Raw genomic sequence first — 25,249 nt, 5'->3', positions numbered from 1 at the left:
CTAAGGTACCCATGTACATGTCAAAATACTTCCCAAAGGTCAGTGAATACCACAACCACAACACCAGAGGAAGCTCCACAAATCATGTTAAACCCAGATTCGGCTCAAACAAGGGACTAAACACGTTTCGCAATTATGCCACATCAATGTGGAACGCCCTACCCACAGCTGTAAAGGAATGTGAATTATACAACGGCATGCACATTTCTCGATTCTGATTGGCTGAAACAGTCAATTTAAATGTTTGTAATAATTCCACGCTCTTGGTCCCAGGACCCGCCCACAACCGCATTCCTATCACTCCGCCGTTCGTGGTTTTAGGAATGAAAGCAAGATGGCGGACACGCCGGACAATAATCTTTACGAAAGGATATGGTGATAGGGTCATAAAGACTAAATGAAAAACTATTCTGTCACGGCGAATGTCTTAGTTTCTTAAACAATGTTGGATGATGTAATTGATGGGTCATGAGTCCTTGTGGAACAAAATACATTTTTACCTACTTTCTATAGAAGCAGCTGGGAGGTGCGCTGTTTTAAGTGAGCGTGGACTATTGAATTGATTGATTGATTGCAAATTTTATTACTGTCTGCCTTGTTTCCAACTGGTTAAGTTTAGGCACTCTTTCGAAGTCACTCTCTTTCGAAGTTGGTTAAGGTTAGAGTTTGTCTTTGGAGCAGGGCGATAGACCACCAGCCCTGATTCCAAACTCTAACCTTTACCAACTTCGAAAGAGAGCGACTTCGAAAGAGTGCCTAAACTTAACCAGTTGGAAACAAGGCGGACAGTAATAAAATTAGCAATCAATCAATCAATCAATCAATTCAATAATACACGCTCACTTAAAACAGCGCACCTCCCAGCTGCTTCTATAGAAAGTAGGTTAAAAAAAAAAAAAAAAAAAAACTCTTATAGGGAAAAGAAACCCCCCCCCCCCCCCCCCTATATAGGGCAAAGAAAACTTTTTTTTTCTCTCTATAGGGCAAAGAAAACTTTTTTGTTGTTGTTTTACCTACTTTCTATTGAAGCATCTAAGAATGAAGTTCTATAGAAAGTAGGTTAAAAAAGAAAAGAAAAGTTGGTTGTGTTAGTTTGTTGGATGTCTAGTTGAAAGACAGTTGGATGTCTTAGTTTGTTGGATGTCTAGTTGAAAGACAGTTGGATGTCTTAGTTTGTTGGATGCCTAGTTGAAAGACAGTTGGATGTCTTAGTTTGTTGGATGTCTTAGTTGAGAGACAGTTGGATGTCTTAGTTTGTTGGATGTCTTACTGAGAACAGTTGGATGCACTTCCGAGCTGCTTCCACATGGAGGCAACTTCTTTTTTTTTCACTTTTTCTGGTGGATGGTTTTTTCAATAAATCTTCAATTAATGTGTGTTTATTGTATAGCAATAAGGTTGGATGAATGCGCCAGTTGTATAAAAGCCATTACACCACGTGCAGTTAGACCCCCCTAGGCATGGTCTAATTCTCACAACCCACTCCTGCGCGTGATGTAATGCTTAATCACTACCCACTTTCAAAACCACTCTCAAAGAGCACCTACGGGAGACTGCAATTCGAAACTGGCCCCTGTAAATGTCCTAACCCAACCCCCTCCAATGTACAGTAAATGTCCTAACCCAATAATACACGAGACCCTCTTCTTGGGACCAAGTAAGGTTTCATCGATAATCCAATGTACAGTTACCCCCCCCCCCCCCACCCCACATACCCAACCCCCCCCCCCCCCCCTCCACCCCACCTACCCAACCTGCTCCATGTATATGTATATACTCTCTCTTTTAGACTCTTTTTTGTATGACAAACAGTACTGTATTTGAAATCTGGTATGTCTTAAATGTATAGATGTAGCAGTACTGTCTATCTGGATGTCATGTATGTCATATATGTTATGATGAATTGAAAATGGGGGACCCTGATGTAAACAAGACGAAAGTCTTTCTCTGGTCTGCATCCCCTTAACAATTGTGTGTATTAAAGCATTACATCACGCGCAGGACTCAGGAGTGGGTTGTGAGAATTAGACCATGCCTAGGGGTGGTCGTTAGACAATCAGGGCTGGTGGTCTATCGCCCTGCTCTAAAGACAAACTCTAACCTTAACCAACTTAGAAAGAGAGCGACTTCGAAAGAGTGCCTAAACTTAACCAGTTGGAAACAAGGCGGACAGTAATATAATAAGCAATCAATCAATCAATTCAATAATCCACGCTCACTTAAAACAGCGCACCTCCCAGCTGCTTCTATAGAAAGTAGGTACAAAAGAAAATAAATAATTGTATATATTTGTGTTTTCTATGCAAAATCCTTTTCTTCAAAGTAACTAGTAACTGATGGTTCAGATAAATGTAGTGGAGTAAAAAGTACAATATGTCCCTTGAAATGTATTGGAGTAAAAGTATAAAGGTCCCTAAAATGAAAATACTCACATAAAGTACAAGTAGCTCGAAATTGTACTTAAGTACAGTACTTGAGTAAAGATTCTCAGTTACTTTCCACAACTGCATTTTACCACTGTTTCATTCATTAGTTAGAACCAACCAAGAGTAGTCCACACAGCAATACTAATACCACACTAACAAATTTAAAAATACTTCTTCTTGTATATTCTACAGCACAGGGGAGGTGGAAAAACACATTAATCAGTGTCTTCATCATAATTTGTATAGTAGTTAAAGGAACACGCCAACATTTGGGGAAATTGGCTGCGCGTTAGCCTAGCTTAGCACAATGAATGGAAGCGGACAGTGCTGGTTAGCCTAGGCATTGTCCAACTAACCTCTCCCGAAGGCTAACCAGCACTGTCCGCTTCATTCATTGTGCTAAGCTAGGCTAACGTGCAGCCAGATAGCTTTTGGTCTTTGACTCCTACCTGCTCCATCTGGGAGATGATGTCGACCAACAGGCCGTGGAGCACGGCCAGACGCCGAGGCAGGTCAACGTAACCGTCGAAGGAGGACATTGGGACCTCTGTGTCCGAGTTGGACATCGTTTGTAGGAAACTCCTCATCCCCTCCCAGTGCTGCTGCAGGAAGTCATTCATAAAGAGCATGTACTCCTCTTTCTCTCCAAACCTGAATTAGAGGAAGGGATTTGATTTGATTTATAAATAAACCACTGGAACTGAATTTTCCCAGTATGTCAGTGTTGTGAAGGGCCAGATTAAAGCTGAGAATCTACATTTATTGTTTTACATACATTGTATATTATTTATATATACACGGTATATCCCTTTAAGCCTGCGTGTAAATCCTAGTAATATTCACTTTCCTTATGGATAATGCCCCCTGACGGCAGCGCCAGGCAGTCTCGCACTCAGACAGGTTCAAGGGCGAGTCTGGGCTAGTCAGGACATGCCCTTGGCAGCGCATTGATTCCGGGCAAGTGGTTGGTTTTGGCACTAGAAAGCCACTTAAGTATATATATACTGCGGCAGGTGCGAACAGCAGCAGTTCGGTAACAGTGAAGTGAGCAGCAGTGCGTCTAACAGAGCGTCGAGAACCATGTGCGAATTGAATAGTAAAGTGTCAGATTTAATGCAGTAACGTCACGTTCTACTTAGTTTAATGTGAAGTAAATAGTCATTAATTTATTGTGTATCGTGCCAACCACAGTTCGTTCGTGTGTAGCATTACCCAGCAGTTCGTTCGTTTAGCTAGTGGACCTTAGCCAGTGCACGTGGACTAAATGCATTGGTGCCAGCACACGAGGAGGCCTAGTCGGAGAACCTACTGGACATGTGCACAGAAGAACCGACGGCGGCGATTGCAGAACCAGTATTGGTTGGATTATATTGATTGTGGAACGTATTACCCGGAGAAGAGCATCGTTAATCTCCACTGTCGTTTGGATTTAACCTCGTGAGGATCTACATTCGGGCTGGCCTCATGGACCGAGGCTAGCTGGCTATCATCGTTGCTATCGTGCAATTGGACTACAGTTATTGCTTTTGATGCTGAGCTTTGGATTACAAGGACTGGCTTCTGTACGTGAATCCCCTTCTTCTTCAATTGATCAGACTGAGTATCCGAACATTCCTCTCTCTTCCAGACCTTACAACTCTGGGAGGAACCCATTGTCTCCAAGCGGTACCAGCGTTGCCCTCTATAATTGCCATTATACGCCAGGCGGCGTTAGCCTAGTACCCATCGTAGGAAGTACTCTATTCCCATTGACTTATGCTACTGACTGACTTTATGCCTATTCTTCGCCATACAAGCGCGACCCTAATTCTCATATCTGTAACCAATTATTGCATAATAATAAATACCCTCAAATACTATTTCTTTGTCAATGCCGTGTTATTATGAGTGTCCACCATATATTCGATGTACTGTCTGGCCAGTAATTAAAGTACATACCTAGCAGTGGTTTAATCTATCACAATCTTTAATACAGTCAGGGTTTTGTAACCCCTCAGTTACAGTCAGTATTGCAGATTGTAACTTATGCCAAATCACGTTTTCTTTCCAAACTTGATGTTTCACCCAAGTATGTGGAACATGGTCGACAGTATTTTTATTCATTATGGAACATGGTTCATTATTACATAGATAAAACCCCACTCACAGGGTGAAGTTGGCCAGGTTCTGGATGACTTTGGCCGTCAGAGTGAGGGTGCGCAGAGTGCCAGGCTCTGGGTAGGGCTGTGTCAGACCAAACAGGGAGGGGCTGAGGATGGCAGGACATAAGAACCGAAGGAACAAAGACGCAGAGATGAGACGCTGTCCTATCTCTGACCTGCCCTGGTCTTCGCATAGCTCCGCCCAGCTGGAGAAGATCCTGTTTAACTCTTCAGGGAAGGATCTGAAGAAAAGAAGGATTTCTAGTATCAGGTTGATGAAATTTCTATTTGTTTTAGGTCTTACTATATACGAGCCCTATAACAGCTTACCCATACATCCCAGTAATCTTCTGCAACACTTCCTCACAGCTTTCTCTCAGATGCCTCTGATTGATTGACAGTTCAGAGGCGGGGCATTTACGTGGGTCAACTTCACAGCTCTCCACTGAGGCATATAGACGGGTGATGAAGTCTCCTGTAGCGAAAAAGAGACTTTTATGAAGACGGTGACCAGCGGAGAAAATAATTGACAAGTTTGAGTATCTATAATAACGTAATAACAGTTAGAATAGGTTAAATAAGTTGATCAAATATAGTTGAGAGAGAGAGAGAGAGAGAGAGAGAGAGAGAGAGAGAGAGAGAGAGAGAGAGAGAGAGAGAGAGAGAGAGAGAGAGAGGTTCAAAAAGCAGCATCAGACCAGGTAGCGTTCCTACCAAGTGTGTCAATGAGGTACTTCTGCCCAACCAACTTCATATATTCATCTATGGCTTTGGTGGCCAACGTGTTCTCTCTGAAGATCAGTGCCTCCTTCTCTCCAAGACGATCCACCTCGGCACTGCCCAAAGCAATGAGGAACTCCTGAAGAGGAAACACAGGCAAGTACAGGTTCTTTACGAGTGATCAAAAACGATGACACTAACGTGAATCATCTTATTATAATAATAATAATAATAATAATAATAATAATAATAATAATAATAATAATAATAATAATAATAATAATAATAATAATAATAATAATAATAATAATAATAATAATAATAATAATAATAATAATAATAATAATAATAATAATAATAATAATAATAATAATAATAATAATAATAATAATAATAATACCTTTATTTGTATAGCACCTTTCATACAAGAATTGCAGCACAAAGTGCTTTACAGCAGAAAAAAGGCAGGCAAAGTGCAGACATAAAATAAAAAAATTCACATTAGGATCTAGCATCCCAATAGGCCACTTTGTTTATGGTTTGATTCTATGGCATAAAATTACATATAAAACAAGCATAAAAAAGATAGCAACAAGGTATGGCAAATCACAGTTTTAAAATTACATAAATAAACATATAAAACAAGCATAAAAAAAGATAGCAGCAAAGTAAGGCAAATCAGTTTTTCATATTAGGATCTAACATAGCAATGCCAATGCCATAAACTATGGTGTACATATTTAGCTATTTACTTGTAGCTCTGATTTGCATGATACTCGTCATTATTCACCTTGGCTTTACCAATACTCTGCAGGACGTGCACCAGCGCTCCAGCCAACTCTTCCTTCTCCCTGACGTTCAGCAGAGGCTCCAGGCTCTTGCACATCCCCACGTAGTCCACCGTCACATACTCCGCAAACTCTTTGTACCTCTCGATGGGCAACACCTGCAGATTCTGGAAACGGGCCTTGACGCGGAGCAAGGCCTGGGGCCCCAGCATCTCTTTGGTTCCCCCAGCCCCAGAAGCCTTGTAGGGAACGATGGGATACCACCTCTCCTGATAGGCCCTCCCCCGGATGTTAGCCAGAGGAATGGTCACGCTGCCCAGCGGGTGCAGGCTGGACTCGTCCCGGGAGAGGCGCTTCTTTCTGGGGTCTTCGTCGCGGAAGAGGTGCAGCGTGATTTGGGAGACGGAGGGCAGGTTGTCCAGCTCAAATAATTCACCCCAGAATAGCGGGCAGCCTCCGATCACACCACCACTGCCCCCGTCTCCACCTGAAGACCCCGCTGAGCCGTCCCCTGCCAGGCCGGAGTGTTGGGACAACTTGCCGACGGCTCGGCTGCTGGTGCGGGCGAACAGGGTCCCGTCCAGGTGCAGCTCGCAGTAGTAACGCCTCTTGGGCAGCAGATCCTTGGCTTCGTTCACCCACAGGCTGAGGGAGTTCTCTGTGCGCTCAATGTTATCCTAGGAATACGGGCACATTGGGACATCATCATTCACAGAGGAAGAACACTTAATTTCACTGCTGTCACACGAAACCTCAAAATAAAATAAAATTCAAACCTTTATTTATTCTCGAAAGGAAAATTGAGGTCACCCTCATTTTCAATACATGGACCGCAGCCCAAAGTGCCCCACAGCAATTAGTATAAAATGAACATAGTCATAAAATCAGCATACCACTATATACCCATGAATAATTTGAAACAAGGACTAGAGATGCACCAATTATACTATTTTTCAGTTCCGATACCAATATCTGAATTTAGATATCTGCCAATACTGATACCAAACCGATACAGACACTAAGCAAATGTTCTTGAATAATAACAATTATATTATTATTAGGGCTGTCAGTTTATCGCGTTAATTAGATTAATTAATTACACAGCGAATTATCGCGTTATGAAGATTAACTCAAAATTAATTAAAGGGGACATGCATTGCTATTCCTTGCACTATTTGGGCAACTTTACACAATTCCTGTGAGTGGGGATCCTTAATAAAAACAAAAACACTCCTGAGCACGGTCTCTCTCTCTCTCTCTCTCTCTCTACCAGGGAGAAGTCCCTCCACCAGCCCTTGCACACACATTTACACACTCCTGAGCGCGGTCTCTCTCTCTCTCTCTACCAGGGAGAAGTCCCTCCACCAGCCCCGCGCACACACATTTACACACTCCTGCGCACGGTCCCTCTCTCTCTCTACCAGGGACGCCGTCAGGTTGTGTGTAAAATGCGTGTGTGTTTCCCCCACGCCGGTCAGGTTGTCCCCGCGTGCCAGGTTGTGTGTAAAATGCGTGTGTCGGCACCGTTTGAGGAAGTGAAAGTATTTCCACTCGCTCTGCTGTTGAGGGGGCGTTAGTTATGCAGATCAGTGCCCTATTCATGTCAGCAATACTGTCAAATCAGAATGGCTTAGTTGAGGGAGGATCTTGTGAATTCGAGACTAGACTGATGAGTCTAGTTAAACTCGCGTGGGGTATGTCTGGGAGTGTTTGCATTCATTCATTTATTTTGCATTTATTTTAAATTTGTTGGACCTTATGGTGTTCTTGTTTTGTTCTTGACTTATTGTTATGTTTCTTCTTGACTTGTTTAAAAAAGACGTGTCCGGCCCATGGGGACATTAACGTGTGTTGTCGGGCCTTACAAATAAATTTGATTTGATTATGAGTCAATATGATAATTAACGACACAGACCACATTGATATAATCCCCCATTGCTAGGAAACAATGCTAAACACTGGAAAAGGCCATTTATAATGCATATAATATTTTTTTATCTCATTCATTCCATAAGTACGAAGAATACACATTTACAGACTTTTTTTCTGCCCCCTTAGCAAAGATTTCGTGTTTTTTGCCTATATTTCAAGTCAAGTCAAGAGTTTTAATTGTCACGGCATACAAGTATACAATGAAATGCGGGTGGTCTTGCCCACAACGATGTGCAATACAGTGGTACAACATATAATAGAATCCAATAAAAAAACAACATTGTGCAATAAACAGGTAACAGGTAACATGGTGTGACATCTCGGTATCTGTACATAGTTATTTACAGAGCATATAGGACATGCTAGGTAGCTTTGGTAGTGCAATACACTGTTCCTGTTATTCTAATTTAAAGTGGCCTTTCCTTTTGGCCATAAGTGTGCGGCATGAGTGTGTGCCCGCTCATGTTAAAGTGTTAAGTGGCTGCTAGTGTGTGAGCGTGCACAGCGTGCGTGTCGTGTGTGTGTTCATGTGTGCTTGTGTGTGGATTGTTCAGTGTTCTGTGGCACTCAATGTTCATTGTTCAGGGCTCTGATGGCCTGGGGGAAGAAACTGAGCCTAAGCCGCTCTGTCCTAGTAGCTGGGGTTCGCAGGCGTCTGCCTGACCTCAGCAGCTGGAACAGGCTGTTATTGGGGTGGTGAGGGTCTTTCATTATCCTGCAGGCTCTGGATTTGCACCTCTTGTTGTATAGAACCTGCAGGGGAGGTAGTGCAATACCCGTGGTACACTCGGCTGAGCGCACCACTCTCTGTAGGGCCTTCTTGTCTTGTGCCGTGCTGTTTCCATACCAGGCAGTGATGTTTCCGGTCAAGATGCTCTCTACAGCTCCTGAGTAGAAGGACTGGAGTATCTTCCCCGATACTCTGAACTTCCTTAACTGTCTCAGGTGGTAGAGGCGCTGTTTCGCCTTCTTTACTACTGATTCTATGTGTGTTGACCATGTCAGATTCTCTGAGATGTGGACCCCCAGGTACTTAAAGCTGCTCACCCTGTCCACGGTAGCCCCGTTAATCATCAGTGGTGTGTGTGTCTCCTGCTGTCCTCTCCTATAATCCACGATCAGCTCCTTGGTTTTACCAATGTTCAGGAGCAGGCTGTTGTCCTGGCACCAGCGTTCCAGTACCTCAACCTCCTCCCGGTAGGCCTTCTCGTCGTTGTCCGAGATCAGCCCCACCACCACCGTGTCGTCTGCGAACTTCACTATGGAGTTGGAGCTGAACTTGGCCACACAGTCGTGTGTGTAGAGTGAGTACAGCAGGGGGCTTAGAACACAGCCCTGGGGGGACCCGATGCTCAGGGTGATGGTGTTGGAGGTCTGACCCCCCACCCTGACCGCCTGGGGTCTTTCACTCAGAAAGTCCAGTACCCAGGCGCTCAGGGCGGAGCTCAGACCCAGCTCGATCAGCTTGTCCACCAGTCTGGTGGGGACTATGGTGTTGAACGCTGAGCTGTAGTCAATGAACAACAGTCTCACATAGCCCCCCTTTTGACGGTCAAGGTGGGAGAGGGTGCTGTGCAGTACCTGGGAGACCGCGTCGTCAGTGGACCTGTTTGTCCTGTATGCAAATTGCATAGGGTCCATATCACTGGGGAGGCAGGCACAAATGTGGTCCTTGACCAGCCTCTCAAAACATTTCATGACCACAGAGGTGAGTGCCACCGGTCTGTAGTCATTTGGACATGTTGGGGAGGGTTTCTTCGGTACAGGGATGATGGTAGACATCTTGAAGCAGGCAGGGACCACTGACTCCGCCAGGGATTGATTAAATATGGCGGTGAACACCGGGGCAAGCTGGTTGGCACAGGACTTAAGTATGCGTCCTGTTATACCATCTGGGCCAGCAGCCTTCCTGGTGTTCACCTGCATAAATGCTCTTCTCACACTGTGTACCGTCAATGAGAGAGCGTCCCCGCCCCCCCGCGGAGCAGTGCATACTACCGTTACTATAACGCTAATAACTACCGAATTAGTCATTCATTTGTAAATATGAATACATATTCTTTTTCACACGGACTCTGTGCATGTTTTAGATGCTGAACGCTGGCGTTGAAAACGTGTAAAAATGTGACCTAAATGTAGATGTCTGCGTTTTTTTTGTCATAAAAAGGGATTTAATATCAAACAAACGGGAATATAAGTGGTTAAGATTTGGAAATAGTTGTACTCGTTTCCATATATATTGAGGATAGGATGTTAATGGACTTCCTGGAAAGATTATTTTTTTAAATATTAAAGATGAAGAATTATATGGCCTTGAACTTGATGCAAACATTTCATGCTTACGAATACAACTCTCCTAACTTGTTAGGGCGGCATAAGGGTTAATATGGTCCATTTGCATGTTCTTGGTATCTCATTCTAGGGACATCTATGGATCTCAGGGAATATTCCCAGTGTCAGAAATAATATGTCTGTTACTAGGCTTGAGTAAATTGTAATGAACCAAATGAGAATATCAATAAAATTTGTTTAATCTTTGACTGTGAATAACACCATGCTAAAATTGACCAGACCTGAAAAATCTAAGCAAATGAATAAATGGAAGATGATTAAACAGAAGGTTTTGTAGATATACAGTACTGAATTCTGCCATCCGGACAAATGCCATTTAAAATATGATTATAGAATATAGAATATCATGCCTAAAATGGTTATGTGATTAAAATGCAATTAATTAGATTAATTAATTACAAATCCTGTAATTCATTATATAAAAAATGTTAATCGCCTTACAGCACTAATTATTATTATTATTATTATTATTATTATTATTATTATTATTATTATTATTATTATTATTTAGGGCTGTCCCCGACTAAGGATTTGGATGGTCGACTATGATTGGCCAAAATTTGTCGTTAGTCGACTATTGGTCGACAAAAAAAAATATATATATATAATATATATATTTTTTTATTATTATTATTTAATAAAAAAAAATTGTATCATTCCATTTGGGCTGTGGGTGTGCTTAATGTCTGAAGGAGTCGACTGAAGGCTTCTTGTCCTCTGCAAAAGCATGCAATTGGTCCACTGATGGATACATCTTGATATTTGTCTAGTCTAGTGTGTTCATTAGATGGGTGAAATCCTCTTTCAGTGCCTCTGTGCCTGTTTTCGTAGGCAGTTAGCCTCTGGTATGCGTGCCATTAGCGTTAGCCACGCTTCTAGGCCTCTTTTCTTTTGGAAAGAGTGATACAAAAAGAAAAGAAAAGAAAATGTATAATTTTTTATTTATTTTTATTTTTTACTATTCGACTAAGAGGTTGGTTAGTCGACTAGGGCTCCTTTCGACCGATTAGTCGACTAATAGGGGTCAGCCCTATTATTATTATTATTATTATTATTATTATTATTATTATTATTATTATTATTATTATTATTATTATTATTATTATTATTATTATTATTATTATTATTATTATTATTATTATTATTATTATTATTATTATTATTATTATTATTATTATTATTATTATTATTATTATTATTATTATTATTATTATTATTATTATTATTATTATTATTATTATTATTATTATTATTATTATTATTATTATTATTATTATTATTATTATTATCATAATAATCTGTAAGGTTATACACGAGGCTGTAATAAACACACAGCACTTATTAAAAGTATTAATGCATTACATTTATTTTAAATGTATTCCAAAGCAATTTATTTGAACTGTAGGTTAAGTACATGTAGGCTTCAAATACAAACTGGTAGTAATAATTATTGGATTAGCCCTTACTCCTAGTACTAGCCTCCATATTGCTGAGTAAATCTGGATTAGGCTACTTACCCCTGGTAGTAATAGGCCTCCATAGTGCTGAGTAAGGCTGGATTAGTTTACTTACTCCTGGGAGTAATAGGCCTCCATAGTGCTGAGTAAAGCTGGATTAGTTTACTTACTCCTGGGAGTAATAGGCCTCCATAGTGCTGAGTAAAGCTGGATTAGTTTACTTACTCCTGGGAGTAATAGGCCTCCATAGTGCTGAGTAAGGCTGCATTTGCTACTTACACCTGGTAGTAATAGGCCTCCATAGTGCTGAGTAAATCTGGATTAGTTTACTTACACCTGGTAGTAATAGGCCTCCATAGTGCTGAGTAAGGCTGCATTTGCTACTTACACCTGGTAGTAATAGGCCTCCGTAGTGCTGAGTAAGGCTGGATTAAGCTACTTACTCCTGGGAACCTTAAATCAAATATATTTTTTGTTAAAGAAGAAACCTCTATCTATATTTTCTGCATTTATTGCACTTTTATACTTTTTTGTTCATGATAGACTTTGGCTTGAGTACCTTTATTTTGAAAATGGTTTACAATAAATCCAATGAGTCTGCTGCTTGCTTGCTTCGCTTGGCGCACCCAACTGAGCCACGAGCCATTAATAAGCGGAAAACTTAATAAGCGGAATAACTGGACCAAATACCACTTTAACATAACCTGTAGAGGTCAATGGATCAAAGAGTGAATGCTCCCGAGCACTGGAATACACACATGTCATATAGAATATGCACTTTTACTTTAGATACTTAAACATTCAATATCATATATTTATCCACTTTTACTTAGGTATAATTTTGAATGGAGGACTTTTACCAGAGTACTAATTTATATGGGCATTTATAATTACTTAGTAAAGGAACTGTACAGTATACTTCCTCCACCACTGTAATTATGCAGAATAAGCACGTTATTTAGTGGCTGAGTCTACATGGTCCTCATTCATTGGGAGTAATGTGGACCGTGTAGACCATAGGTGTCAAACTCACGGCCCGCGGGCCAAATCCGGCCCGCCACGTCATTTGATGTGGCCCCCCAAGAGCTCAGGTAAAAAAAAAAAAAATGTTTTTTTTTTTTTTTTTTTTTTTTACATTAATATTGGGTTACAAAATACCAGTGTTAAAATAATTGTGGGTTAATGCGTTAATAAAGCTTTAACTTTGACAGCCTTAGTTATTACACATTCTTACACATACATGTATGTTGAACATCTGAGGTAACAAAGGAAAAAAGCCAAAAGCACTTACTCCTCAGACATTCTTTGACAATTTTACAGCCCAAAATACAAAAACGATCCAGGCGGAATAGGTAACAAAGGGTTGAAGAAATATTGTCTGAACTGTCAGATGCAAACTGGCTGTGTGACATAACCGAGCATCTCGCTCAATTGAATAAGAAGCTGTAGGGACGCAAACAAGTACCCAAAACTTGACCAATATAGTTGTGAACTGAGACAACCCTTATTTTGTTATTTTTGAGTACAGTTACAGTTGTGTGTTCATGCAGACACATAATAGCAATTTCATTACGAATTGAAAATGGGGGACCCTGATGTAAACAAGTCGAAAGTCTTTCTCTGGTCTGCATCCCCTTAACAATTGTGTGTATTGAGCTGTACTGTACTGTACCCATTCTGCAATCTGTTAATTAAAGTTAATTAAACTATCTTCCATTAGTTGGATGTATGGCCTCTGCAAGGTTGTGTGCAGCCATTTGTTTTTGTAACATCTGCTACATCTGTCCCACGTGTTCTTTGCAGCTCACAGTTGTTAGTTCTGCCCCTCTTGACTGTGACAAAAAGGTTTTGAACAAACTTAATGTCATAGCTTGTATTTGATGATATTCTTCTTTGTTATTTACTTGAATGGTTTGATCATTGATTGGTGGAGTAATATGGGGTTCTGATAAACTAAAATTATTTGTTAAAATAACATAAGCTAACATATATTTTTACATTTATGCAAATGAATATGCAATATGTATAACTTGAATAAGTAATAAATACAGAAACACCATGTTTAACAATATGTAAATGTGTAGCTACATTTATTTTACATTACATTAACATTTATACGGTCTTTGGCCCTTTGAGGGCAACCATAATGCTGATGTGGCCCTCTGTGAAAATGAGTTTGACACCCCTGGTGTAGACTCAACCACTAAATAAATTACATATTTATTCCACATGATCTTACATGATTGTGTCTAGACAATCCTCATTTAAAACTATCTTCTTAGCACATAAGAAGTGTCGATGGTCTCTAATGTACTGACAAAGTGTCATGGCCACAAGGCCATGAAAGCCATTAGTGTATGATTTTAAAATATATGGTGGTCAATCTCACACACATTATGGTTGTTTTTCTTGAATCTCAATCTCAAAATATATTTGTGTTTACTCAAAATGTATTTTTGTCCTTCTTCAAGAACAGACCTTTGGAGCTATGAGGTTTTCTTTTGAGAGCAGTGATAAGTAAAACATTTATTTTTATAGTACAGTAAATGTCTCACCTTATTGGGCTGGGCAGCCCGCCTCAGATCCTCAATCCAACGGTCACGCTCAGCAGCTGAGGTGCAGCCGAAACAATGGTTATTCTCAGAGTTAATCACCTATAAGGAGAGTAGAATTAGCGACAGAGAGGGTATCTTTGTCACATAACTGAGATTGGAAACTTGTTTCTGAGACACCTTGTGATATTTATTATGTAAATAATGAATGTGAAAATTTATTTAGTTGTTCTTTTTTTTATAATTTTTTTTTAAAGATTAGAGTAGTGTCTGGGGGTTAACCCTTTCACTACCACACTACCAAAGGTTAACCCTTTCACTGCCACACAACAAAGGGTTAAAGGTCAGGCCTACCTCAAAGCAGTACTTCTCCCCCAGAATGGAGCTGTGGACAGGCCTGATGACGGTGCTGGTGTCTGCGTTTAGGTCCAGATTCCCCACGGCACTGACCGGAATGGACACAGACTCCCGAGAACCATATTGCCTTGAAAATAGATATCGTTTTCTCAATGAAACAAAAAAACATTTAAAGGGGAACTATCTTATAAATGGCCTTTTTCAGTGTTTAGCATTGTTTCCTAGCTATGTGGACTTATATTAATAGGATCTATGTCTCTAATTCTCATATTGGCGCATTCTTCCAATTCTCCTCTCACAATATTCACCCTCACTGAACTGAGTCATCTGAAAATGTGCATATCTGTGATGTCAGAGATTTCTCAGCTGCATAATAATGTGGCAGTTGATGTGGCAGTTGCCACCAGGCGGCAGGCCACACAGTGGTTGGAGCCCAGCCTCAAAACGGCTTAAGATCTTGAGGTAGAAAAATGCTGTTTTTGAGTACTTGATTAGAAATACAAAACAATGCATTTAAAATAAAAAAAAACATACAGAGGTGTTCCATAGACTCACAGGAATTGTGTAAAAGTGCCCAAATAGTGAAAGAAATAGTCAAATAGTTCCCCTTTAAACTTGTAATTCAAGGGGTCCATGGATATGGTCCCTGTTGGCCTCAGAATCATGTAAGTTACCTGCTTCCTTTGACCAGCCCGACAGTGTTTAACTGGGTGGTGCTATTCCTCTTTGCTCGGCCCTCGAGACGTCGTTTTATCAATGCCTGAGAGAGAGAGAGAGAGAGAGAGAGAGAGAGAGAGAGAGAGAGAGAGAGAGAGAGAGAGAGAGAGAGAGAGAGAGAGAGAGAGAGAGAGAGAGAGAGAGAGGGAGAGGGAGAGAGAGAGAGAGAGAGAGAGAGAGAGAGAGAGAGAGAGAGAGAGAGAGAGAGAGAGAGAGAGAGAGAGAGAGAGAGAGAGGAGAGGGAGAGGGAGAGGGAGAGAGACAGGAGAGAGAGAGAGAGAGAGAGAGAGAGAGAGAGAGAGAGAGAGAGAGAGCCTATGGAGTTAGTGCAGGGTATCTGCAGGTTTCAACAAGTAAAATTTAAGACTTTTTAATACCACTTAGAGCAGAATTGAATACCAATTTTCATGACCATACTAGCAAAAAACAACAACAACACGTAGCGACACTGAACTGGCGGCTGCACTTGAGCGCCAATTTAGATTATTGCACATTCCATACAACCTCTCGCCAGACGCACCAAGCTCCCAGCTTTTTAAGACTTTTTTAATACCCCGCAGATACCCTGTAGTGGACAAACTTCAGCCCAATGCCAACAGGAAACACAGAGATAGCACAATGTAGTTTCCTGTGCTTGGATACTCACCCTCACTCCACCATCTTCCTTCTTTATTCTTGACCCGCCCACTTGGCCCACATGGTCAGGGCTACATTCTAAGAGACCAGGGAAGTAATAAACAATTTTGACAGGTTATTTAGAAAGGTGTCGTTGCATCGTCATTCCGGTGCTCATGCCACTTAGTACAGTGTAATATATACATTTCTTTTTGTCCACTTTTTCTCCTTCTTTTTCTGTTTTTTCTCCCATCCCAATTTAGTCGTGCCAATTCCCCCCTCCCCTGTCTTGATCGTTGCTTGCATGTGCCCCCCATTGCTCGGTCGTAGGGAGGGTTGAAGAATCTATCGCATGTCCCCTCCGATACATGCGGAGTCAGCCAGACACTTCTTTTCACCTGCCAGCGCGGACTCCCACTACCCTCGACATCTCCTGTCCTTGCTGTGCAGGCGTCCTGACCGACCTGTAGGAGTCGCTGTTTACAACGACCAGATTACCACCCATCGACTCCCCTCCCGCTGACTCTGCCAATTGAGTCAGTATGACGGCCGGCCCAAGCCGGAGGCAACGCTGACAGCCGGATTCGATACCGGTGTCTCACGCGTTGGTGACGAGCACTTAGACCGCTGCGCCACCCAGCCGCCCTACAGTGTAATTTATTATTACTTTCTATTCATAATTTTTGTTGCATTCTTACATAGTTAGTCATTTCCATATATGTGGGTGTGTGTACTGTGTACATTTTCCTGTTTATGTAAGAACTATCAAGGGAGGGTCCGCAAATAGTTGATTTGAGAGTAACTCCTTGAGCTATAATCTACGTACTTAAAGTACCAGGGGAACTGTTGTCACCCCTGCTCTTCACCCCAGTGTTGTAGTACTCGAGTCTGAGTCCTGGAATGATTTTCAGGACTTGTGACTCGACTTGGACTTGAGCACTGATGACTCGGACTTGGACTTGGACTCGAGCATTGACTGCATTCGGACTCGGAAGGTGCAGATGAGGACTCAGACTATTTCTTTTGTAATAGGCCCTAATCATTTGGCATAAGATATTGATGGCTATATTAATACTGTAACATTATTTAATTTCGTTGTTCCACCTACACGTGGATTCATGTCGATACCCTCATGTTCAGTACTTAAGATGCCTAAAGAGACGCTCCGAATCGTGCGCTTTGCTTACACAGATTTTACATCAAATTCCAGCAAGAGCACTGCTAGATGTTTGATATGTAAACAAACTATTGAAGAGAAGACCGGGACAACCTCAAACTTCAACAGACATCTGTGGAGTGGACTCAACCTTGATGACTTGGACTCGGACTCAGACTCGGACTAGGGTAATGGGGACTCGACTCGGACTCGACTCAGGCTCTTTTTGGTGACTCGGACTTGGACTCGGACTCAAACACTGGGGACTCGAGACTCGACTCGGACTCGAGATGTAGTGACTCGACTACAACACTGCTTCACCCCCACTGCCTTACAACGTCACGTGAATTAGCCATTCATTCAACCCAAATGTCAATTCTGACGTAGGAAAACTTCCCCAGAAACTCATAATATGCTGTTAGGACTATTGATTTTCTTAAGCAGTTGTATTCTAGCCTGTATTTGAAAACCCTCATCTTATCTCAAAACCGCAGTTTAAACAACGTCGACAAATACAACCAACATCAGAAGAACAGTAGTTTTGACAGGCTTTTGAGCTGTTGCTTGGGATGCCCTAATGGCTATAATGGACTTCAAAATGTTTACTGGGTTCCTGAGCTAGGTATTTTAATGAGTGATCAATAGGTGTCAACGCTGTTGAAATCCAAGTCGAAACCACTCAACCACAAGGGTTTGAGTGGTTTTGAATCTAAACTTCTCTAAATGCAGACACTTGGTTAGTACACTGTTGCCTTAACCTATTACTTTTATATTTCTGAGAACCCTAGAAACCTAGATGATGCCATAATAAAATCACATCCTATTCCAGCTATGCCCTACCTGTATGTCACCTTCTATATGCCGTTGCTTTGTGAGGTAGATATAGGAACCAAATTAATTGATAACACAGTTTCAGAAAAAAAAATGAATTAGCCAGTCAATTGAACCCTTGCAATGAAGAACTATAAGTTTGCTTTGACATTTCTTGGACAGCCCATGTATTTGCAGTTGTAAAATCAATCCAAATCACTTGGGAGTGTGAATGTGATACTGTATATCACCAGAAAGTACTCTGCCTCTACCGTCTTTAACTATGAATCAACAACACAATACTATAATTTACCATCTTTAGATAATAAAGTTTGAAAAAACATTGTTCCTCTGAAAACGTCAAACAGTTACATGGTTCTTTGTCTGAGCTACTCAATTAATCAATCTGTTTTCAAGGTAGAAAATGCTAGGACAGTCTGTCACTGTCATTTTCTTACCCAAAGCTCCTCCACATACAATCCAACGTCTAAATCCCATCATTTAAGCTTGAGGTCTGTGGAACCCGTCACTCTGATCACATGAAGGTGTAGAACAGTCCTTGTATCATGGCCCTCTGCCCTCGTGGAATAGATGCTGCACTCAAAAAGGAACCAGCCTCTTACAATCAATGTCAGAACCAACTACAGCCTCACTGTAACCTAAGAACTTGTACTGGCCAATACGCTAGAAGGAGACAATGCACGTGAACAGATACGATGCTATCTCTCTTCTCTCTCTTCTCTCTCTCTCTTCTCTCTCTTCTCTCTCTCTCTCTCTTCTCTCTCTCTTCTCTCTCTCTTCTATCTCTCTCTTCTCTCTCTTTCTCTCTCTCTTCTCTCTCTTTTCTCTCTCTCTTATCTCTCTTCCTCTCTCTCTTCTCTCTCTTCTCTCTCTCCTCTCTCTCTTCTCTCTCTTTTCTCTCTCTCTCTCTTCTCTCTCTTCTCTCTCTCTTTTCTCTCTCTTCTCTCAACCATTGATTGATTGATTGATTGATTGAAAAGTGTATTAACAGATTGCTGAATGGGTACAGTACAGTACAGCTCAATACATACAATTGTTAAGGGGATGTTAAGGGGACCAGAGAAAGACTTTCGTCTTGTTTACATCAGGGTCCCCCATTTTCAATTCATCATAACATATATGACACACACGACATACAGATAGACAGTACTGCTACATCTATACATTTATGACATACCAGATTTGCAAATACAGTACACTGTACATTGGAATACTGACAAAGCCATACTTGGTCATTTACCAGCTCTGACTAGTCTAGTGGAACACCCAGGCATGATGTTATCTCCCCCCAAATTTAGAGGAAGCAATTTGACAACCACCGCACGCATAAACACTCAGCTATTTCCTCTGTCTACATAGAACCATAGTTGCTGTTACTCTGAGGTTTTTCATACTGCTGTGTGTGTGTGTGTGTGTGTGTGTGTGTGTGTGTGTGTGTGTGTGTGTGTGTGTGTGTGTGTGTGTGTGTGTGTGTGTGTGTGTGTGTGTGTGTGTGTGTGTGTGTGTGTGTGTGTGTGTGTGTGTGTGTGTGTGTGTGTGTGTGTGTGTGTGTGTGTGTGTGTGTGTGTGTGTGTGTGTGTGTGTGTGTGTGTGTGTGTGTGTGTGTGTGTGTGTGTGTGTGTGTGTGTGTGTGTGTGTGTGTGTGTGTGTGTGTGTGTGTGTGTGTGTGTGTGTGTGTGTGTGTGTGTGTGTGTGTGTGTGTGTGTGTGTGTGTGTGTGTGTGTGTGTGTGTGTGTGTGTGTGTGTGTGTGTGTGTGTGTGTGTGTGTGTGTGTGTGTGTGTGTGTGTGTGTGTGTGTGTGTGTGTGTGTGTGTGTGTGTGTGTGTGTGTGTGTGTGTGTGTGTGTGTGTGTGTGTGTGTGTGTGTGTGTGTGTGTGTGTGTGTGTGTGTGTGTGTGTGTGTGTGTGTGTGTGTGTGTGTGTGTGTGTGTGTGTGTGTGTGTGTGTGTGTGTGTGTGTGTGTGTGTGTGTGTGTGTGTGTGTGTGTGTGTGTGTGTGTGTGTGTGTGTGTGTGTGTGTGTGTGTGTGTGTGTGTGTGTGTGTGTGTGTGTGTGTGTGTGTGTGTGTGTGTGTGTGTGTGTGTGTGTGTGTGTGTGTGTGTGTGTGTGTGTGTGTGTGTGTGTGTGTGTGTGTGTGTGTGTGTGTGTGTGTGTGTGTGTGTGTGTGTGTGTGTGTGTGTGTGTGTGTGTGTGTGTGTGTGTGTGTGTGTGTGTGTGTGTGTGTGTGTGTGTGTGTGTGTGTGTGTGTGTGTGTGTGTGTGTGTGTGTGTGTGTGTGTGTGTGTGTGTGTGTGTGTGTGTGTGTGTGTGTGTGTGTGTGTGTGTGTGTGTGTGTGTGTGTGTGTGTGTGTGTGTGTGTGTGTGTGTGTGTGTGTGTGTGTGTGTGTGTGTGTGTGTGTGTGTGTGTGTGTGTGTGTGTGTGTGTGTGTGTGTGTGTGTGTGTGTGTGTGTGTGTGTGTGTGTGTGTGTGTGTGTGTGTGTGTGTGTGTGTGTGTGTGTGTGTGTGTGGTACCTGTAAAGTCCACTAGGTTCTGCATGCTGATGTTGGACATGCAGCTGCTGACTCTGTTCCGAGTCCACATCACAGGCTGAGAAGGACACACACATTAGGTTATTATATTCATGTATTTGAACTACTGTATGTGTACGTTTCTAAGTACAAATGCAGTGCTTTCTGCTTGTTGAACCATTTGCACCGTGTTTGTAATTATGGTAATAAGAATCAACTTTAATTTAATTACACTTTTCTGAAAAACATTTAGAAAGCATTTAATACGGGAAGTAAAGCCAAATACATCAGTTAGATCAAATACAGGAATTAAATTAAAGATCATAAAGCATAAAACAGGATACAGAAATAAACAAGCAAACACAAGAGTCAGGTTGCAAGAGACCACATAAAAGTCCATAAAGTGAGTTGAATGTGAAAAAGAGTCAAATGTGTGTCTATTATTACTATCTTGGTAAAATGATGTAAAAAATAAAAAATAAAAAATAAAAAACCAAGGCCATAGTGAGTGATTAACAAGTACTGAGATTTATTTATTACTTCCTGGAATAATATACATCATAATGACATCACACATCGTAACTCAGTAACTCTTAAACCAAATTAATTTGTACAAGAAAGTTCACAGTTATGTGTGAGATTATGAGATTATAAGCACTTTATATTAGTGCTGTCAGGCGACAAAAAAACGTATCTAATTAATTACAGGATTTGTAATTAATTAATCTGATTAATCGCATTTTAATCGCATAACCATTTTATGCCTGATATTCTATATTCTATAATCATATTTCAAATTGCATGTGTCAGGAATCCGGATGGCAGAATTCAGTACTGTATCTACAAAACCTTCTGTTTAATCATCTTCCATCTATTAATTTGCTTAGATTTTTCAGGTCTGGTCAATTTGAGCATAGTGTTATTCACAGTCAACGATACATTTTTTTTTATTGATATTCTCATTTGGTTCATTACAATTTACTCAAGCCTAGTAACAGACACAGTATTTCTGACACTGGGAATACATTCCCTGAGATCCATAGATGTCCCTAGAATCAGATACCAAGAACATGCAAATGGACCATATAAAAAAAAGTCTGTAAATGTGTATTCTACGTTCTTATGGAATGAATGAGATAAAAAAAAATTATTAAAAAATATATAATAATAATAATTTTTAGTTAATTTTCATAACGCGATAATTTGCTATGTAATTAATTAATCTAATTAACGCAATGAACTGACAGCCCTACTTTATATATATATATATATATATATAATTTTTTTTATTATTATTATTATTTAATCTTTTTTGCCTGTCTACCTTTTTCTCTCCCCAATATAATCATTATGCCAATTCCCCCCTGGGTATTGTGCTGCCCTACTGTCGGTCCGGAGAAGGTGTAGACTACCACATGCCTCCTCCAATAAATCTCCAGCCACTTCACCTGACGATGAGGAATTTCACAGGGAGAACGTAACATGCCCGGAGGTTCACGCCATCTCCCCCAGATCTCCTCCCTACTGAACAGGCGCCACGACCGACCGAGTTGATATTGCAACGACCAGGACTCCACCGGCATCCCGCACACGAACACTGCCAATTGTGTTGGTCGGGACGACTGAACAAGCCGGAGGTACCGCTGACACCGGGATTAGAACCCCGGGTCTCTGCGGTAGGCGAGTGCCTAGACCTCTACACTACCCGGTCGCCCAGTGGAGCGTTCCTTTAAGAAGTCATTTAAAATTGGATACTGATTTATCAAGTTCTTCTGTCAGGTCATTCAACAGTCAAGGGGCCCTGACAGTACAAATTATAATAATTGTTGTCTCTGAGGATATAAATGGCAAATGGCTGCATTTATATAGCGCTTTACAATTTGTTCCTCACATTTTACCCATTCACTCACACATCGACGGCGGAAGCCAAGCTGCTCATTAGGAGCAATTAAGGGGTTAAGTATCTTGCTCAAGGACACTTCAACACGCTGCCCGGGAGGAGCAGGAATCGAACCGGGAACCTCCGGATTACCAGACGACTGCTCTATACCTACCGAGCCACTGTTGCCCCAGTATATTGGCAACCATTGTGAAAATGATGTTGATGAGGAGGAGGAGGTGAGTGGAGAGAGTGTGTTTGTGGTTGTACCTCTTCCTCCGGGGAGATGAGAATCTGTCCATCTTCCAGGAGACAGTTGCTGATGTCCCACAAGGGAACCTCTTGTGGCGGGGCCCATTGGAGCCTTGGTAACTCAGTAGGTGTAGCTGTCGCAGGTTCACCCTCACTCACATCTACTGAACACACACACAGATTGATCCCATTACAATTTATTTTTATTTATTTAACCTTTATTTAACCAGAAAAGTCTCATTGAGATAAAAAAAAATCTCAGAGAGCGTCCTGGCCAAGATAGGCAGCAGCACAGTTACGATTTCAAGTTTACAGACAAAAACTATTTAAAAAAGAAACATATAGCAATTAAAACAAAAAACAAGGACAATTCACAGAACCATTCATAGTCATTCAAAACATCTGCAGCCAGATGTGCTTAGAAGTGTTTTAAAAGCAACCAGTGAGACCAGCTCATGAAAATGCAGGTGGTTTTGTAGCTGATTCCAGGTGGAGGGAGCTGTATACCTGAACGCCCTTTTTCCCAGTTCAGTACGGACCCGAGGGACAGTTAGTAAAAATAAGCCCTGGGAACGAAGACCATAACTGCCCATACTTTTTTGGAGAATGTACATCTGTAGGTAAGTTGGCAGCAGTCCAAGGGTAGCCTTATAAATAAGGCTATATAATATACCAATGGTTGAGTCTGCGGGTGGACATATGTGTGCATGCTTACCAACTGTTTCGCCTGTTTTATTGCAACACTACTATCACAGAAATCTAAGAAGGGAGATCCCCCCTTGAACGGCCCTTCTAAGGTTTCTCTCCTCCAGATTGCCTGTGGTGCATTTTTTCCTATTGCTAGGTTTTAGTGAGTTTTTCCTTACCTTTGCGTGGGGTATGTCTGGGAGTGGCATTCATTTATTTGATTTATTTAAACATTTTTGGACTTCATGGTGTTTTTTGTTTTGGTCTTGATTTATTGTGATGTTTCTTCTTGACTTGTTTAAATAAGACGTGTCCAACCCATGGGGACATTAACGTGTGTTGTCGGGCCTTACAAATACATTTGATTTGATTTGATTTGATTTGATTTGATTTGATTTGATTTGATTTGACAGGGCAGACCATCCCACCCGAGAATACAACGTACAGTATATCATAGCATCCTCCTACCCACCTCTATACTTGGCATCCATGCAACTCTGTGGATACTACTGTGTATCTCTAAATTGACTTATCTCAAACCCTGCCCTCTTTTCTTCATCCTCCAATCACAACTGTTGCTGAGGGAAGAGTTCTGTGTGGTACATGGATGCTAAGTGTAGATGTCGCTTCCTTTATTATGTGTACTATGCTAAAAAGAAGACAAATACATTAAACCTTGAGTCTGTATTTTATACCGCATACGCTAAATCAAGGGTCTTACGGGAGGATAATTGATCAAACTCTGCCCTTGTTTGTTCTGAGGAAAGTGACTAATTGTGATTGGAGGATCAAGAAAAGAGGGCAGGGTTTGACATAGGTTAATTGTGCACACGCTGGCCCTCAAGTTGTTTTTCATTTTAGGCAATTATGCCATAATGGCTCTTATCTGACATAGTGCTGGGTCACTCCCATTTCTAGAGTTGACTAAGTTTGATGCTATCTTCCTCTCCCCCCAATAACACACCAGCACTCTCTTCCACATCCTGTGATGTCTTTATCCTTGATGTCTACCATAGGCTCAACTTTGTAACAAATTTTTGTACATTTTACAGGAATAATATAATGGTCTACTCTATACTGTAACATAGACTCAATCAATATGATATGTCTATATACTGTATATGTGATACGGTCTAGTAGTACAGGTATATATTTAGTATTTTCCAATTAGGATTGTTTTGTTTTCCCCCCCTTGTAAATTGTATTTGTCCAACTACATAAAAAATGTATTTAGTGCCTTGATTTTAACTAGAAATTAGGACATAATTCACACAGCGACCATTTAGCTTTTATGCCATGCAAAATGGCCGCCGTGTGAATATGGTCCATTGGATGATAAAGGACATCATAGCTTATGATTGTGCAGACAGTGTGATGTGATGCTCTCTGGCGCCTCACCTGGTTGCAGTGTGGCGGTGCTGTTCCTACTCTGTAACTTGGGCCTCTTAAGCTTCTGAGACACCGTCTTCAGATACTTCCTGAACATGGCCCCTCCTCCGCCCCCTTTCTGTGGACTATCCACAGGGGAGCTCCCTGAGGCCTCTGCAGCAGCCGCGCCTGTTGGAGACGCCTGGGCCGAGTTGGTCGAGGGGGACAGGTGTGAAAGCAGTGACCCAGGAGGCTCTGATTGGACTCTTCTGAAGGGGTTCTTCCTGGTTCCGGTGCTCTTCTCTGGTTTGGATGCGTCTCCGCTCCTCCCCAGGGTTGAAGACTTCTCTGCGAGATCCTCGCTCAGGGCCTTGCGCCAACTTTGCATCTTGCTCCATTTGCCGGTGGAGGTCTTCTCCACCTTCTCTACCGTCGCTGTCACCGAGGCACTCCCTCCGTCTACTTCTCCTTTCGCCCCCTCCAGGGTTTCCTTGGAGCCCATGTGCCACTTGT

At 41.6% G+C, this 25,249-nt stretch overlaps 1 protein-coding gene across 1 annotated transcript in view; it reads right to left on the bottom strand.

The window, feature by feature from the left end:
- rasal3 (RAS protein activator like 3) overlaps positions 1–18,659 on the bottom strand; it is a 40,362-nt gene extending 21,703 nt beyond the window's left edge. The window contains exons 1-10 of the mRNA XM_084319179.1: positions 18,482–18,659; positions 16,089–16,156; positions 15,400–15,485; positions 14,723–14,852; positions 14,372–14,470; positions 6,078–6,752; positions 5,282–5,426; positions 4,898–5,042; positions 4,573–4,809; positions 2,876–3,077 (exon numbers count right to left, since the gene is read on the bottom strand). Of these exons, the coding sequence (XP_084175305.1) occupies positions 2,876–3,077; positions 4,573–4,809; positions 4,898–5,042; positions 5,282–5,426; positions 6,078–6,752; positions 14,372–14,470; positions 14,723–14,852; positions 15,400–15,485; positions 16,089–16,156; positions 18,482–18,524 (1,830 nt within the window). The 5' untranslated portion in view covers positions 18,525–18,659. The remainder of the gene's footprint in view (positions 1–2,875; positions 3,078–4,572; positions 4,810–4,897; positions 5,043–5,281; positions 5,427–6,077; positions 6,753–14,371; positions 14,471–14,722; positions 14,853–15,399; positions 15,486–16,088; positions 16,157–18,481) is intronic.
- Between the last annotated feature and the right edge of the window lie 6,590 nt (positions 18,660–25,249).

Source organism: Notolepis coatsorum (genome assembly GCF_963971535.1).
Source record: "Notolepis coatsorum genome assembly, chromosome: 7".
Classification (NCBI taxonomy): domain Eukaryota; kingdom Metazoa; phylum Chordata; class Actinopteri; order Aulopiformes; family Paralepididae; genus Notolepis; species Notolepis coatsorum.
This window is presented reverse-complemented; position numbering and strand designations above follow the sequence as displayed.